The 17,625-nt window shown below is 52.5% G+C and overlaps 1 protein-coding gene and 1 long non-coding RNA gene across 12 annotated transcripts in view; one reads left to right on the top strand and one right to left on the bottom strand.

Moving 5' to 3' along the window:
• The window catches only part of Ksr1 (kinase suppressor of ras 1), a 133,094-nt gene that overhangs the window by 107,212 nt on the left and 8,257 nt on the right, over window positions 1–17,625 (top strand). For 8 of the 11 annotated variants that reach the window (XR_388355.4, XM_011248770.3, XM_006532334.4 and 5 more), the window contains 9 exons: window positions 1,087–1,170; window positions 2,574–2,635; window positions 2,721–2,827; window positions 5,939–6,104; window positions 8,200–8,241; window positions 10,239–10,293; window positions 10,799–10,847; window positions 11,523–11,905; window positions 13,983–14,079. Coding sequence is in view for 10 of the 11 variants with exons in the window: in XM_011248770.3 (XP_011247072.1) it covers window positions 1,087–1,170; window positions 2,574–2,635; window positions 2,721–2,827; window positions 5,939–6,104; window positions 8,200–8,241; window positions 10,239–10,293; window positions 10,799–10,847; window positions 11,523–11,905; window positions 13,983–14,079 (1,045 nt within the window). In the remaining variant the exon portion in view is untranslated. The remainder of the gene's footprint in view (window positions 1–1,086; window positions 1,171–2,573; window positions 2,636–2,720; window positions 2,828–5,938; window positions 6,105–8,199; window positions 8,242–10,238; window positions 10,294–10,798; window positions 10,848–11,522; window positions 11,906–13,982; window positions 14,080–17,625) is intronic. The other 3 variants (XM_011248771.3, NM_013571.3, NM_001348207.1) reach the window with 1 other exon arrangement.
• Gm11201 (predicted gene 11201) lies at window positions 4,317–15,725 on the bottom strand. Its single transcript, NR_045873.1, has 6 exons — window positions 15,606–15,725; window positions 11,652–11,801; window positions 11,067–11,213; window positions 8,589–8,675; window positions 8,182–8,461; window positions 4,317–6,879 (listed from the first exon to the last, which is right to left on the bottom strand). It is a non-coding gene; the product is annotated as a predicted gene 11201 (long non-coding RNA).

Raw genomic sequence — 17,625 nt, 5'->3', positions numbered from 1 at the left:
CTGCACAAAGGCTGTCTCTAGTCATTCTGCTGTGTTAAGAGTGTTCCCCTGAAAATGAAAGGGTTGTCTGTGCTTCCCAGGGCTGGCTTCGCGTTTTTGTGCTGGAGGATGCCACTCCCCTTAAAACCCATTTCTCCTTCCAGTCTATCTTCTGGTTTGTTTTTGTTTTGGTAAATATTTAGACTGAAAATACCTATACTGGGAATTCAAGAGGCTTCAAAGGGAAGAGTGAATTTGGCCCTGGCTTCTTACTGTGCCTGAAAACAGGTCACGTATCCATTCAGGGATGATTTATACAGGCACGTGTGTGGGCACGTATGTATGTATGTTCTGCTTCCAAAAAACTGCCCATATTACAGCTTCATGCTTTGCTCCCACCCCCCTTTAAATCCATGTGATTTACATAGAGCAAAGCACACATAGGAGTTTGTAGCTATCCCCTGTGTACAGACAGATGAAGATAAAAACATTCCACACACTGATAGTCATCTTTGGCTTTTCCCAATTTATCTTGCTTCCACCTGCCACCTGCCATTACTCTCTGAGCCTGCTGTCACAGATGAGCTTTTCCTGTGCTAGACCGTCAGCAATGGAGTCATGTCCTATTGGACTTAATTTTGTTACCATGCAGTGAGATTTGGAGGTGGCTGCTCGTGTGTGTGGAAATATCTCCTATCTTCTAGCTGCATGGGCTCCTCTGTGGAGGAACAGCACTGTGGTCACCTTCTGACGGACATGGTTTTCCAGCCTTACTGTGGTACAAGGCTGCAGCAGCTCTGTACCCGTGTATCACATGACATCTCATCCCAAGGACTGACATGTTGAATAAATACCAAGGAATAGAACTGCTAGATCCGAGGGTGTGCCCACTGATGCGGATTGCTGGTGCCACCCTGGGTGCGGTTGACCACACAACCTTTAAGATATTGACAGCATCTGGGAAATCTAGATGCCCAGGGAAGGGAGCTGTAACCCCCAAGTACAGAACTCCTGTGGTTCTAGGATCAGGCCAAGACTCCCTTCACGCACACGGGACCCATCCAGAGTCCCAGCTCTAATCCCCACTTACGTTTCTACCCCCTGCAGGTTCTCCACAAAGTCATGGTTGTCACAGGTGTGCAACGTGTGCCAGAAGAGCATGATTTTTGGCGTGAAGTGCAAACACTGCAGGTGATGAGCAAGGGAAAGCAGGTCCTTGTCCTTTATAAGGGCCCTGTTATTTCATTCTTGGCCTCCTGTCACATCAGAGTGGAAGGACTTCCTCTAACCCATTGGTCACAGTGCCACTGGGCATGCCAGGTGCTCGAGACTCCCTAGGAGGCACCCTTAGAAGAAAGGAGTATTTGAAGTGTGTTTGGAAGGAGGAAGAGGAGTTCCACTAGAACTGGCTCTAGGTAGAGTGAGGTAGAAATTCAAAGGCAAGGAAGGGAGGGAGGACTCCTGGGATCCGAAGGAGTTCTGAAGAGATGGGCTACCGGGTGGGTGGCGGCAGAAGCAGAGTTGCCTTATGACGGGGCAGAGTGAGGGGGGATGGCGGTTTGATACCAGCCCAGCTTTGCTTCGTCGTAGCATATGGTTCCCGGTGGGAAGGGACATGAGTAGAAACAGTGAGGGCTGACAGTTCGTCATCTGCTATCTGGTTGCCCACACGCCTTACAGAGGGTGTCCTGGAGTCTCAGTTCCCAGCCAGCCCTTGCCCTGATGTCGCTGTGTGACATGGGGTAAGGCACTTGCCCTTTGGGGGCTATGTGTCTACCGTGTAGACTTCTGGGAAGTTGGCCCCTCATTATCTGAGCTGCCATGAGTGACTATTGGGCTATTGTCAGGACTGAGGCAGTAGTCTCTTGCAGGTCAGCCTGACTGATTGTGTCCTGATGACTGTCCCTGGCCTCGGAGGAGCTGCTGGTCATTTGATTATAAAGGAGATCCTCAGCTCCCATCCCGATGTGGCCAGCACACGGTGGCCCCTGAGCCCCACCCTGCTGAGCCCTACACTTGCAGTGGTAGAGCAGCAGCCTTGAAACCCATTTCATTAGCAGGAACACTGAGACCTGTGGGTTCTTGGTTAGACCCAGACAGACTGTGTGGCCAGTGCCTGAATGAGGACACCCTTGGGGGCCCCAGGGTCCTTGATCTATAGAACTATTCTTAAAGATCAGATACGCGTCCAGCTTGCTCAGATGGAGGAAGTTCCCTCTTTAAAAGCATGGGAGACAGGGCTGGAGAGATGGCTCAGCAGTTAAGAGCACTGGCTGTTCTTCCAGAGGATATGGGTTTAATTCCTAGCACCCATGTGGTAGTTCACAACTGTCTGTGACTCCAGTTCCAGGGGATCTGACATCCCCGTACAGACATAGGCGCAGACAAAAATATCAATGCCTATAAAATAAAAATCATTTAAAAAAATGCAGGGGAGGTATTTGTGGGGCCGGAGACACCAGCTACAGCATGCAGGGCGCCCCACACCTTGGTGTTGACACTTGTTGAGAGCTTTGGGGAAACCGAGGCCATGGCAGAGTTGTCTGGGCGACGCTGGGGTGCCTGTCAGAGCTCTGACTCTGCCTCCTCTGCAGGTTAAAATGCCATAACAAGTGCACAAAGGAAGCTCCCGCCTGCAGGATCACCTTCCTCCCACGTGAGTACTCCCCCTCTCCCACCCCCAGGAACCAGGGTGCATCCCACGGCATCCGTTCCTCACGGACCCCCTCCTTTCCAAACAGTGGCCAGGCTTCGGAGGACAGAGTCTGTCCCGTCAGATATCAACAACCCAGTGGACAGAGCAGCAGAGCCCCATTTTGGAACCCTTCCCAAGGCCCTGACAAAGAAGGTAAGCTGGCGGTGCCCCGTGGGAGCACTGCCAACCCCAGCCTTGGATTCCCTCCCTCAAAGCAGCCCCCCATCAGGCTCAGTGGGGAAGTGGGACACCATGCCACAGTCCGAGATCTGCGGCACAGGCAGGGTTGAGACACTCCAGGGGTCCGAGACTCATGCACGCATGGGTGGTATGGAATGGGAATAACAGGGCTTCACGCATGGCCACTGGGGTGAGGGCTGCGAATATCTGTGGCTCCTTCTTTTGCCACCTTCCCCCATTTCTTTTGGCACAGATGTCCCCAGAGATGGAGGCAGTGCTGTCCCCTCCTGCACATTTCTGATATCTGCATTGTCTCCTGGATGTGTTAGACAGCCGGAAGCATCAGTGTGGGTTACTGGGTGCACGAGCAGCCTGTAGTGTAGCCATTGCTGCCCAGTCTATGGGTGTCACTAGCTCAGGTCATGTGTATGCCCAGGACCATGCAGCCTGCTCTGTGGCCCACATGCTGCTGCTCCTGCTTAGGTCTGGTGCAGCTTACAGGGATTGGAGGGGCCGGGGAGGTCTAGAGCCTTGGCATGGGAGCAGAAAGAAGAGGGTGGTGTTTAGTTGGTGCCATGTTGGGGCAGCCATCCTGGCCAGCAGCGCCAACTTCAGTTCTGTGAGTTTCAGGGGACATTGCATACCCCAGCCTTTAAAGGTCTTGCAAGAGAGAAACTTGTTATTTGTGGTTTGGCCCTGTTTTGTCTAAGGAGTTTCTTTCTGCTTCAGAAATACTGGCATTGGGCCAGACCTACAGTCCACCTAACCCAGAGAGTCCCTGGACCCCTCTTGGGCCTTTTGGTCTTTTGGTCTGGTTAAGTCTCAAAGCAAGATCCCAGGCATTGTTTGGTCCAAGCAGGTCTATGAAAGATGTGAGCAAATATTAGACACCTGCTATGTACAGCATACTTGTCTTATTGCAAGTCCACACAGTAACCTTCTGGCAAAGGTGATGATGTATCCACTGTGTGGCTAAGGAAATGGAAGCTCAGAGAGGTCAAGGAAGTTGCCCAGAGTCACCCAGCTAAGAAGTGATAAAACCCTGATGGGACTCCCAGACAGCCTGCATCAGACCTGGTTCTGTCTAATGAGGTTGAAGGAAGAAGACTAAGCCTCGGCTTCCTCCCCAGTTCCTGCCACATTGACCCTGGGCTTCCCTGGGACCATCCTGACTACTGCAGACCATCTATCTGGCTCTGTCCTCATGGGCACAGCCAACCAAGATTCATATTCGGAATCTGCTGGTGTACAATCCCCCATCACCATAACTAGAAACCCCCCCCTCAGTTTTTCATCATCATTATAATTAGAAATATCATCTTCCATAGGTAGAAGGTAATTGATAAAATAATGTCACTGGGGTTGGAGAGATGGCTTAGTTCATGAAGTGATTGTCATGTAACTGTGGGGACCTGGATTCTGATGCCCAGCACCCACGTACAAAGCCAGGCATGAGAGTCATAACAGCTTAACACCTTTAATCCCCGTACCCAGGAGGCTAAGGCAGGCAGAGATCCCGTGAGTTCGTGGCCAGCCTGATCTACATAGCAAGTCTCAAGCCAGCCAGGACTGTATAGGGAGACCCTGTCTTTAAAAGAAATGAACAGAAATGGAACAGAAAGCTAGATGTGGCGGTGCACCTGTGGGTCTAAGTACCAATCAAGTGGAGGCAGGAAGACCCTTGCTGATCAGCCGGTCTGGCCACATCAGTGTGTATCCTGCTCAGTGAGGGCGCCTCAGAAAACAGGGTAGAAAGTGTCTCAGTTTCTCCGGGCACATGAAGACACATGTGTTCACACATGTACACATACCCAGATGTCATTAAAATCCAGAAACCACTTCATCCTGACTAGAAGCCATGCCTGACCAAGACTTGAGCCTGCCGTCTGCATTTTTGCCAGAGGCAGCTGGACAGGAATTGATGCTGCGGTGTTGTGGGGGTGTTGTGGGCCCCTCCTGCAGAGAGCTGGGAGGCCAGTGCTCCCTGCTCTGGCCCAGTACCATCCCTGCTGGGGCCTGAGGTCTCCCAGCAAGCAAACCTGTCCAAACCCTGCCTGGAACTTTAAGCTTCCTCTTTATCCTTCCACAGCTCCCAATATTTCTCCCTAGCCGGCAAGCCATCTGTTGGCAAGCTCTGGCTAGCCTGATCTAATTTAGGTGACCATGCATGCTTGTAAAAGAAATGGCGTTAATAAGTCACGGGGGTGTGAACTAGACCTGCCCACTGATCACTTCCTGGAATCTCTCTTAGAAATTTCTTTCTAGCTCTGGGATTTTTCCCCCTTTTTTGGGACAAGCTCTCATGTATCCCAGCCTGGTCTGAAACTCACTTTATGGCCAAGGCTGACTTTAAGCTTCTGAGCCTCCTGCCTCAACTTCCTCCTGAAGCACTACGCCCAGTTTATGCGGGGCTGAGATCAAAACCAGACCTGGGGCAAGCATCACACCAGCTGAACCACATTGCCAGTCCTCAGTTCTGGAATTCTTAACTCTTCGAGACAGCGGACAACATTGGCCCAAGCTGTGGCCTCTTCCGGAGTTTTGTGGGGTTTTCTGAGTTCCTTGACACTAGGACAAGATCACAAAACCACAGACTCGATTTGCTTCCTGCCGAGGGGCCTGAAGCTGCATAAATGTTGGTCACAATATAAATTCACTTCATTAAGAAGGTGCCCAGCTCAAAGCCAGGCGGGTGCTGGGGCGGGAGAGATGGTCAAACCACCCTCGGCTGTCAGAAGCTGACATAGGGTCCGTTACGGTGCCTGGGTGCGGAAATGCTGAGCACTGTGGAAGGATGAAGAGGAAGAGTATAGTTCAGGCAGGCTTCAGGCAGGCTTCTGGGGAGAAGAAGGAACTGCAATGAGAAAGATGGGCAGGAATCCTTTAGGAGAGGGTCTCTTAAGTGTCCTTCCATCGTATATTAGTCCCAGATAATCTTGGGGCTTCAGAATGGGCCCCCAAGGATCTCCTGTTCCAACCTCCACCTGTAGAGATGGAGGGGGTGGAAGGAGGGCGGGCGCCCCAGGTGGCAGAGGCTGAGTTGAGCTTGCAGCCTTGCTCATCTCCGCATCTCTGGCCTTGCAGGAGCACCCTCCAGCCATGAACCTGGACTCCAGCAGCAACCCATCCTCCACCACGTCCTCCACACCCTCATCGCCGGCACCTTTCCTGACCTCATCTAATCCCTCCAGTGCCACCACGCCTCCCAACCCGTCACCTGGCCAGCGGGACAGCAGGTTCAGCTTCCCAGGTACCACACCTCTGGGCTTTTCTGGGTCCCGAGGGATACCTTCAGATCTCTCCCCATCTCCCCCGAGAGCTGAGTCGGCAGAGCATCTGCTGAGCATAGGATTAATGCACTTCATACAGATGAGGACGCTGGGGTTAAGGAAGGAGGAGTGGCTGGCCCAGCAATGTACACAGAGCCTGGCTTCTTAGGATGACCCGGGATGCCAGCCTGGGCTTGGCGTAGTTTCTGCCCGGCATCATCCTCTCTCAGAGCTGATGTCTGAACTTGAGAGTGTCGTGATAGGCAGCAGGGAGCAAGAAACCTACAGTGCATCTGTTGCATACCCAGTTCTGTGCCTGGGTCTAGCTACGCAAAGACGATCTCACATCCCTTCCTGTGCCACCCAGAGACCATAGGGAATTAAAATAAGGTGGTCACCACTGAGCAGGTGAGGATTCCGGGCCCTGGGGCAACCCTGGAGGAGCAGAGCTGAGCCCAGCTGCCCTCAGAAGCTATGCTCAGATCCCGGTTGCCCCGGAACTGCTGGAAGAGGCCAGGATTGCATTCCTGTCTTACCATTGGTTCTGGTCAGCCACACTGGGCTGCCCTGTCTCCAGGGTGCAGAGCAAGGCCCACTTACCTACATGGCACTTAGCTGTCACCTTGGCAAGAGATGTCAAACCTCAGTCCTGGGCTTATCTGGTCTTTAGTCCTAATGGGAAATGCTGCACAGTGATGTTCCTGTTTGTTGTAGCCCACAGGATCCAGATCAGTCCCATCACTGGTTCCTAGAATTCTAAGCCCAGAAAGACAAGAGTACCACCACACCCCTCAACCCTTCACCTGGCTAATGAGACCGACACTAACCCTATATACAGCCAGCAGCTGGCCAAGCAGCCTCTGGCCCATTGGGGACTTTGGGACTTCTCTTGGGGGTGGCAAGGGGTAGGACTCTTCCGTCCCTTGTTCTTGTGCCTTCCTTAATATGCATGTGGCTGGATTGCTCCTAACAGTGCAGTGAAGTTTGTGCCCTGCGTACCACCCCACCCTCTGGTTTAACACAGCCACAGCCCCTGGATTCACTTCCTTTCCTGTTGCTCTGCCTTTACTCTCTGAACAAGTTCTGTTTGCTAAACCATCTAGTTTGGGTTTTCCACAGAAGGGCCAGTTTGAAAAGCAAGGGACACACACACAAAAAAAAGTCTTTTTTATTATATTGATCGGACCCTTTCCACTAACACAGATGACCCATAAAGGAGATGGGTTTCCTTCATCCCTTATGCAGAAGTGTCACCTTCTCCATGATCATAGTGGACTCACAGACAGATCCCTAGGGAACTGAGAAGGCTTGAACCCCTCCCACCACCTACCTGTCCTGTGCTGTCCAGGATCCTCATAGCTGTCCTGCACAGGAAAGCCTGGGCAAGCTCATATATCTCCCTTGTTCAATAAGGCACTGAGGGGTTAACTGCCTCCTCAGTCCCCAGAGCCTTAGCATGGAGTAGAGCCGAGGTTGGACTCTCCTAGAGTTCCAACTTCTTGCAAGGCCAAGGCAGGAGAATGGGGCCCATGTGTTTGAAACCAGCCCAAGCAAGATAGCAAGCATCTCAAAAACATAAGCAAGTGGTATGTCATGGTTCTAAGTCTGGAATCACAGCACTTAGCCCGATCCAGAACTCAGGCAGTGAGGTTAAGCTGTTTCCGGGCGGGGCCAGACTGAAGGGAACGAGGCTTTTCTGCACACACCATTGAACCTTGTCAAAGCCACTGATCTCCCTACTCTACCTGAGCCTCCTGACTCAAGGACATCTTTCTAGAATAAACCTGGTCCGAGCTTTTCCCCCATGCGCACTGGCCAGGGCTGTGCGGCTAGGGAACCACCGAGCTGGTGTGCTGCCGCCCCATCTCTAGTGCAGCATCACCACTCGGGGCTATCCACGCCCCGACTCTCTCCTAATTTGGGTCTCTTTCCTGGATGGCTCCACCTTTTCTCACCAGAGCCCCTGGGGCAGAGCCGCCTAAGCCAATAACCAGTGCCTGCTCCCCCCAAGCCCACGCCCCCCCTCCTCCCGCGCTGCCTGTGCACTGTGTGACTCACCTCCTCTTCTGTTTAAAGCTGCCTACTTCATTCATCATAGACAGCAGTTTATCTTCCCAGGTGAGTCTTCTGCGTGGGTCCACTAACTGCCCCTTGCTGGGACCCTCTCCTTCCCGCCGGGTGCCTTCTCCCCACACGTTTGAGTCCACTGCAGCTAGGCAAGAGGTTGCGAAGTCCTGGAGGTGTGGACCTTCATGTGGGCAGTACCTTGCTGGATGGGACTCTGGAGTCTGTCCATCCTCCCTAGTCTTTTACAGGGAACTGGTTCAGGGTCACACTGCTGTGAAGTGATAAGAGACAGATAAGAAAGCAGAACTCACACATTTGCAGAATGAGGGAGAGGAACTGCTTGCTGATGGTGCCTGGTGAATAATGAACAAGGCAAAGCCAATTAGGGAGAGTCTTACAGGCATTGGCATCTGTCAGCTGGCTTTGCCTTTCCCAGCCTTAACACACAGCGCCCCCTGCTGGCCGTCACTGGAACTACCTTCTCACTGCAGAAAGTTTGAAGAAAAAAAACTTTCATTCAATAAGGCATGGATTGATTCCCTCCTACAAAAAAAAAAAATCTATTTTTGCACACCTGTGCATTTGGCCATACTTCTTCACCTTCTGTCTGTATAGGATCAATGCTTTTCTCCTCCCGCTGGAAATACAGTATTTCCACACAGTGGGCTTTAGCTGACTCTAATAGTCTTTTTTTTCCTCTGGTTTGCCAAGACTGGAAGACTCAGTATTTGGGTATTCCAGGCCTTTCTATCTCCCAGATCAGCTCCATTCAGGAACTGAGTTGGAGCATTTGGCAACCCTTATCCCTGTAACGCTACTTGGGTGTGATCGCCAGCTGTCACAGCTTGGGAGATCCGCCCCTTTTGTATGATCCCCTACCTCCCAAGAGCCTTCCTAGTTACCATCTCTAGGCTATGTATACTAGTGTTCCTCCCCAACCGAGGAGCCACAGTGCTTTTTCCTGAATGGCCTGTTTTGTCCTGAAGGTGGGCGTAGAGCCCCATATACCAGTTGTAACAGGGACAGGTAGGAACAGACTGCACAATGTACTCTTAGCTTCCAAGAGCAGGTGTGAGGCTTCCCAGACGTCCGCCCACACCCCCACTTCCTACACTTCATCTAAGGCATGTGTAGCTTCTGGAATGTTCTGAGCACGTGTGGACATGCTGGCCTGGTAGTCTAGAGGCCATTATAGCGGTAGCCGGAGAGGCTGGAGATGTTTCTGAGGCCCGTGGACTCCCAACACTGACCAGGATGTCAGGCACATGTGTGCGTGCCCCGTTAAGAAGGCCCACAGCTTCTGTCAGAGTTTGGTTCCGCGGGCTGAGAAGGAAGGTTTTTGTCCGGGCAGGGGAGGGACTACTGACAGCTTGAGCAGTTTCTACTAACTGATCCTCTTTGTTGAAAGAGGGGAGCACTGACCCCTACCACCACTCTTCATGTAGCACTTCGCCTCCACTTTTGAGGGGACCATCTATTTCTGGTGCCCTAGAGGCGGGTCTTTATGCTACAACTAGACTACCTAGGGTCAGGGGTCAGCCTCAGCTGCCTGGCCTGGAGCCTCCTGGTACACAGACTGAATTCCCTCATCTTACCCAGAGCTATGGCACTAGCCACCCAATTGGGTGACCCGCAGCTATATACCGGATGTCGGTATCACAGGTGTTATCAGGTGCCATAGAGCTGCCGGCTCTGCCACTAGCTAGGCAAAGGGGGTCCCTACTTTAAAAAGTGACAGCTAGCCCTGCTTCCTACCAGAGGTAGTAGTGTTAGCTTTTGTCACTTGCAGAATCATTTGGGCCCAGGGCATTGGTATTAATTATTGGGGTCTCTCTAGAGTCACTCACGTGGAGCCTCTGCCAGGGGCAGCGATGTAGACCAAAGGCTGTAGACTGAGTCTGTGGCAGCTTACAGAACGCAGTAAGCTCCTGGTGGAAGTGGCCTGAGGAGCAGCGGCAGCTCAGGAGAGAGGGGGTGCCCTGGTGTGCCGGTCTTTGGGGATGAAGGCAAGCTCTCTCTCACTCTGCTCCTGTTCTTTTTTCCTACAGACATTTCAGCCTGTTCTCAGGCAGCCCCGCTGTCCAGCACAGCCGACAGTACACGGTATGAACCCTCCCCAGCCATCTCCCAACCCACCCCTAAATTTCTGACCCTCTGAGCCTGGGAGTCAATCGCCTCCTGGCAGAACAGTGAGCCCTGAGTGGGGCTGGGTATACAACGGCAGCAGGCTTGTGGCCCTCGAGGGAACGGAGGTGAACAGAGACTAAACATAACCCCTGCCTCTGGATCCCCTCTCCATTAGGTTTCCTTGAGCACTTGGCTCCGGGTCGCTCAGTTCTCAGCCAGTGAAGTAGGTCTCCCAGAGGGTGCAACCACTCTGAGGGGTTAGATGACACGAGTTAACATAGCAAGGATGTGATAGCCAGGTCCCAGAGGCAGGAATGTGGGGCCCTGCACCAAATGCCCACCCTCATCCTCACCCACTCCAGTCAGCCTCCTGCCTGAGTCCCCAGCATCCACATTGCCTTATCCGCCCCGCCCCCCCCCACCCCCCCCCCCCCCCCCGCCCAGCCCAGAGTCTCCTTGACAAAGCCCATTTCACTCTTAGGCTCGACGACCAGCCCAAAACAGATGTGCTAGGTGTTCACGAAGCAGAGGTGAGTAGGAGCACCATGTATGAGACCCAAGGTAGCTGCCCCGTGTCCCCTCCTTAGGGTGTACAGGGTAGGTGGAAGGCATGGGGGAGGAGGGTGCTGAGCCTGTTGCGGCTGGTGTGGGTAGATACGCGCATGGGAGAAGAATGTGAAGTGCAAGCTAGGGAACTCGCTGAAAGAAGAACCTTTCTATTCTCCTGTTCTCACTCCCTACCCACAGACCTGGGCCTGGGAGCTAAGTCAGTCAGCCTGGGGTGGGAGTTGGCATCTCTATGCTCTCAGAGCTTGATAGGTGAGTTCTGATCCCTGCCAAGAACCGCTGTCTTCATCATAGTCAGGTGTGGTGATGCACGCCTGTAATCCCAGCTCCTGAGAAAGTAGAGGTCAGGAGAGTCACAAGTTCCAAGTCATCCTCTGCTACATAGTAAGTTGGAGGCGAGCCTGGTCTACACGAGCCCCTGTCTTAAAAAGAAAGAAGCCACTGGCTTGGCCTTCAAATGGAAACATGAACCAAGCTTGGGTCTCTGCAGTGCAGCGCAGTGAAGGCAAGGAGCATGGACATCAGAAGCTGTGTGTTCAGACAGAGAGGACCAGGAGGCCAGGGTAGCAGGCGTGGGGGCGCCTGGCCAGCACTCCAGGAAGAAAAGACCCAGACTCCCTCCCTCCCTCTTCCTTCAGGCTGAGGAGCCTGAGGCTGGCAAGTCAGAGGCAGAGGATGACGAGGAGGATGAGGTGGACGACCTCCCCAGCTCCCGCCGGCCCTGGAGGGGCCCCATCTCTCGAAAGGCCAGCCAGACCAGCGTTTACCTGCAAGAGTGGGACATCCCCTTTGAACAGGTGGAACTGGGCGAGCCCATTGGACAGGGTCGCTGGGGCCGGGTGCACCGAGGCCGTTGGCATGGCGAGGTGGCCATTCGGCTGCTGGAGATGGACGGCCACAATCAGGACCACCTGAAGCTGTTCAAGAAAGAGGTGATGAACTACCGGCAGACGCGGCATGAGAACGTGGTGCTCTTCATGGGGGCCTGCATGAACCCACCTCACCTGGCCATTATCACCAGGTAAGCCACCCCTTCTCGGCCCGTGAGCGGCATATCCTTCCTGTCCCTGCAGCCTGCTGCTTTCTATGAGTGCCCCGGGGAGTGTGGAAGGGTTATTAGAGAGAGGACGAAGAAAGGCAAAGATGAAGCATCGTTTCTGCATCCACACGGGACCACTGACGAACATCAGAGCTGGATGTGGCAGCGCACACCTGGAGTGCTAACACTTGCAGGTTGAGGCAGGAGAATCTTGAGTTTAAGATAGCCTGAACTACTCAGCAATACTCTGTCTCCCATCCAGATAATAATAGTAATAGTAATAATAATAGTAATAGTAGTAGTAATAGTAGTAGCAACAATAATAATAATACTACCAACCACCTCTGGGCATAAAGAAAATCCCAGTGCTCTGAAAAGATAGAAAGCAGATTCTCCGCTCACACCACCTTGCATGAGTGCTTTTTCCCAACAGAAGTGAGTGTGGTTAATCTCAATATTCTTTTCATTAACATAAAGCAGGTTGAGGACCTGTGAGACAGCTCAGCAGGTTAGGGTGCTTGTTGCATAAGCCTGTCAGCCTGATCGTGGTCCTCAGAACCCATAGTAAGGGAGACGATTCCCACAAGTTGTCCCCTAACCTCCATAGGCATGCTGTGGTATGTGCACACATGCACATACACACAAAAAATAAAAATAAAAAATAAATGCAATTAATTGTAAAATATATAACTAAATTGCGCTGGTTCACATTTTACTTCTGTCCGTTGATGGGAGCCTGAGGTCTTCTTGGTGTGCGTGCTGCTGAGGGAGGAGTGCAGTGCCTTGCAGGTTCAGCGAGGGCTGTGCTGAGCCATGCCCCAGCCAGTCCTGACAGTTCAGTGTCCTGATGTGTCTCACCTGCTTCTGTGCCTCACTTGTCAGTCCCTGTGGAAAACAGGGACCTTCCACAGAGCAGCAGGCCAGACTCAGAAACACTTGCCTGAGCCATTTAAACTGTTGACTTTTAAAATCAGAAAAAGGGGCTGGGGGGGAGAGCTTGGTGGGTAATAACACCAGTTGTGTCAGATCCTGGCACGAGGACCCAAGTTCAGATCCTGGCACTGAGGTTTATGGAGGGGTCTGGGGGCGGTGGGGGGCCCACACGAAGATAGCCTCTCAGTAGAGCTGTGGCTGTCCTGGAACTCACTTTGTAGACCAGGCTGGCCCCAAACTCAGATTCACCTGCCCCTGCCTCCCGAGTGTCAAGAATAAGGACGCACAACAATGTGCCCAGTTTTACACTTAGCTTTTGAAGTGGTTGCTGGGACCAAACTCAGGTCCTCATGACTCCATTCCAAGAAACCAAGAGAATCCTCTCCAACATGAGACACCCTGGACCTGGACCTGGACCCTGTGCTTTGGGGAAAGCAAGCAAACAACCCCACCCCCACCCCCACCCCACCCCCACAAACAAACAGCCGTCTTTTTCTTTGTTTTCCTTAATGCATTGAACAAGTAAAATTTGCCCTTGTTCTCAGAAGTAAAGAGGAACTGTGCAGTGTTGGATCACTGGAGCCCCCTGACCCATTCTATAAATGGGTCCCCACTCAGAGCAGCCCCGAGAGTCTCCAGGTGCCTGTGAGTGCCTGGCCCTGCAGCCTCCTCTGCCATCCACCCACCCTCTCTCACTCAGGCCTCCATTCCAGAAGAGCTTGGAGTTAGCGAATGGGGTTACACAGAGAGGAGCAACAGGACACTGCTCAGTTAGCAACAGGATGGGCTACCCTGGGATCTAAAACTAATGAAAATGATAACCTTGGTGATGAGTCCTAGAGACTCGGTGTGGCCTGCTGAGAGTCCCGGAGGCTGAGTTCTTCCCTGTGTGAGTTCTCCTGCCCCATGTGTGGATGGGATGGGAGTGTGGTGAGCTGTGTCGTGTATGCATGTGTAGGCAAGCTACAGCAGGAGTCCTGGTTAAAGAGCATGCCCTTTGGAGTGTGTTGGTTGGGATGAAGAACCTTCTAGAAGCAGGTGGTCGCAGTTCTCCTCACAGGTTCCATGGAGCTAGGGCAAACCTGTACTAGCTCCTGGCCTCTTACCCATTCCCACTACTCAACAGCTTCTGCAAGGGGCGGACATTGCATTCATTCGTGAGGGACCCCAAGACGTCTCTGGACATCAATAAGACTAGGCAGATCGCCCAGGAGATCATCAAGGTAAAGGTGGGGTTGAAGTTGGGGGTTCCAGCCACCTCTACAGGTCTTGGTCTTTCCGAAGACCATAGCTGCCTGTGTCAGGTGGTTTGTGGCTCTTCTATGTCCTAGCTGGGGCACCTCAGCCAGGGTCCCTGTCTCATCCAGTCAAATGCAGAACTCCACTGGGCAGGGGCTGGGGGGGGGGTGCGGGGGGGGGTGTTAATAGAACTGAATTAGCAGTGAGGAAATACTGCATGCTCTAAAGACAGTGTCACTCTAGCTGTGGCCTTGGGGAGGTTGTTTAGCCTCTCTGAGCCTCAGCTTCCTCCCCTGTAAATGCCAACACAACCTCTTTGATTAGGTCAGAGCAGAGACAGTGACATCATCTGTACAGAGAACAGTGTCATGGAGCTAGCGGGCTTGGTGAGGATTTCTTAGCACCAGCAGTGGGAAACAGTGTTTCACTTCAGGACATAAAAAGACCCAGGCTTTCTGCAACTTTGTTGTTATCCAGATCCAGGCGTCCCGAGAGCAGGCCCTTTTGTTCAGCACAGGCAGCTCTTTCCACTCTCATTTTAAAAATTAATTAAAGGGAGCCTCTCACTCATTGTTTAAACAACCTGTTATGAGGACTGGAGAGGCGGCTCAGTAACTAAGAGCACTTGCTGCTCTTGCAGAGGATCTGGGTTCGATTCCCAGCACCCATGTGGCGTCTCACAAGCATCCTTAACTCCAGTTCCAGGGGATCTGACACCCTCTTCTAACCTCCATGGGTACCAAGCACACACATGCTGCACATACATACGTGTAGGCAAAACACACATAAAATGAATGAATCTATTTAAAAAAAAATAGTAAGATAAAGCCAAGTGCTGTGAATAGAAATCATGAATTCCAGGGCTCAGAGCTGAGGCAGGAAGATTGAAAGCTTGAAACCAGCCTGGACCACATGGGGAAGGGAGATCACCATGTCTCCAAAACAGAAAACCTAGAACACCGAATCCAGCTTCCGCTCCTATAAAAGCCTGTCTGTGCTGACAGGCTGCGTCCTCTCAGGCTGGCCATGAATCTCAGTTGGTAGAGTGCTTGGCTAGGATGCACAGAGCCACGGGTTCAGTCCCCATCACCAGAAGCATTTCAGTGGCACACACCCGTAATCTCCACTTAGAAGGTGGAGGCAGGAGGATCACCCTTGGCTACCAAGCAAGCTAGCCTGGGCTACATGAACTCCTGTCTCAGAAAAGAAGATTCGCCCCTGGCAGCTGTGCTTCAGTTTGCCTTCTATGCCCCGCCCCCCACCCTGTTCCCTTCTCTGGTGCATTCAGTGTGTACGGATGTCTTTAGAAAAGATCATCACAGTGGCATTTGGGGACAAACTAGGGTTTCAGTCTGTCCCTTTCCCATGGTCACACTTATAGATTAAGCCGAGTCCAAAACCCCAAGGTGTCAGTCACCTCTGCCTGCAGTGTGGTCCGTGGTCTTTCACCAGGGACTCTGCTCCATCTCCCCACCCCGCACCTGAATCCTGCTGCTCCCCACTTTCGGACCTTTCTCAGAACTGGGAGCTGTCCTCTGAGTCACGTGACCCAAGGTGGCCAGAGTGGCCACTTGCAGGGCCCAGAAGGAAAGTGACGCGGAGGCTCTGGAGTTGCCTCCGCCTGCCTCTTGTCCCCCCCTGTTTCCTTCCTGCCGAAACCCCTCCTCTCCCCCCACCCCACAGGGGCCCCAGCTCACTTCCGTTTTAGAGTGATCTGAGATGCCTTGAGAGTCAGAAGTGGAGCAGAGGGACCTGACCTTCAGTGAGAGGCTTGTAACTTTGGGGATTGCCATAGAGACCCCAGGAAGCTCTGGGAAAGGACTGATGGTCCAGGCTCTGCTCCACAGCCTGTCTCTTCAGCCTGACCCTTCCCAGCTGTCACATCTGGTTTTTGTTTGTCTGGATGGTTATTTTGTTTTGTGACAGGGACTCGCATAGCCTCGGCGGTCCTCAAACTCACTGTGTAGCTGAGGATGACCTTAAACTCCTCCCTCCATCTCTCAAGTCCTGGGATTATAAATGTAACCCACCAAGCCCCACTCAATGTCTGTGGTGTGAATAAGCCTCAGAGAGGGACAGCTCCTTGTCCCTAGTCAGCCCACAATGGAATCTGTCACTGGGGCACCTGGGAAAGGCTGTGCCTGGTTTAGGAAATGGCAGTTATATTTTATAAAGTTTGGTTTGCACTTCAGTCAGAGTCTGGGGAAGGGCCTCTCACCGGAAGACAGGCCCGAGGGGAGGCTCCAAGCCTTGCACCCTCTTGCGTCTTAGAGCAGGATCCACTTGGGTTAAGCTCTTCTGATACTCCCGATACTCCCTGCAGTGGGTTTGTGTCTGGTTGATACTGTTTCCTAAAAGTGGCTTTTATGTTTCTAGGCATGTGACCCAAACTCCCTTATAGCCAGGGACACTTTTGGGAAACCTCATGGGGAGGCTGGGAGGTGGGAGGAGGCCACAGCCAGACAGGCCATTCTATCATGAGTGACAGTGTCTTGCCCCAGAGGTGTCCATGCTCCATTCCCTCTAGGAATCCTGAGAACTTGGGGATTAGTGCTGAGTAGCTGTGGCCTTAATGAGATCCAATTGTCAGGTCATAGGCTCTGTGTGCCTGACCCCTGAATGCTCACATGCTGGTGGGAATCACACACCACATTTCTCCTGGTGTGTGGCCATGGCCGCACAGTGCTAGCCTCTGAGTGGAGATGGAGCATGGAACTCAGACCTCAGGCTTCATCTGGGGTTCCTGCTACCATGACAAAGTATTAGATACAGCTCAACTTTAGATCTCACCCTGGGAATGAATGTGTCTGTTACCTGCTCTGAGAGCTGCCTTGCTGAAGGGCAGAATCCAGCTAGGCTCCGTATGCCCCAGCCCAGATGATAAGTCTCCTCTCCTCTTCCTCTTCCTCTTCCTCTTCCTCTCCCTCTCCCTCTCCCCCTCCCTCTCCCCCTCCCCCTCCCCTCCTCTTTTCTCCTCTCTCTCTCTCTCTCTCTCTCTCTCTCTCTCTCTCTCTCTCTCTCTCTCGTGTGTATGTGTGTGCAGTGGGGGGAGGAAGATGGGAGAAAAGAAGCAAGGGAGAAAGGGCTGGGACTGTACATGGTTGGCAGTTATGTGTCATAGAGGCCCAAAATGGGCCCTGGATTCTTTGGAATAAGAGTTACAGATGGTTGTGAGCTACCCTATGTGGGTGCTGGAAACTGAACTCTGGCCCTCCGCTAGAGAAGGAAGTGTTCCTAACCACTGAGCCATCTCCCAGCCCCGGTCAATTATTTTCTAAGTCAGTAATGCTGAGTACTTAACACAGGACCATGTGCATGCTTACTGCTAAGCTGCATCACAACATCACTGCTAAGCCCATATCACTCATCTCTATGCTCCTTGACTACCCGAGACCACTCACCGTGTCCACACCCCACAGTTACCCAAGTCTGAGGTGGCTGTTGGGCAGCAGAGTGGCATAGAAAGAGCATCAACCAGCTTAAGGTCAGATCTATGCTCCCTGTCTAACTGCTGTGTGACTTGGGGCAAT

This window comes from Mus musculus, chromosome 11, assembly GCF_000001635.26.
Source record: "Mus musculus strain C57BL/6J chromosome 11, GRCm38.p6 C57BL/6J".
Lineage (NCBI taxonomy): Eukaryota > Metazoa > Chordata > Mammalia > Rodentia > Muridae > Mus > Mus musculus.
Note: the sequence above shows the minus strand (reverse complement) of the source record. Positions and strands in the feature narration are given on the sequence as shown.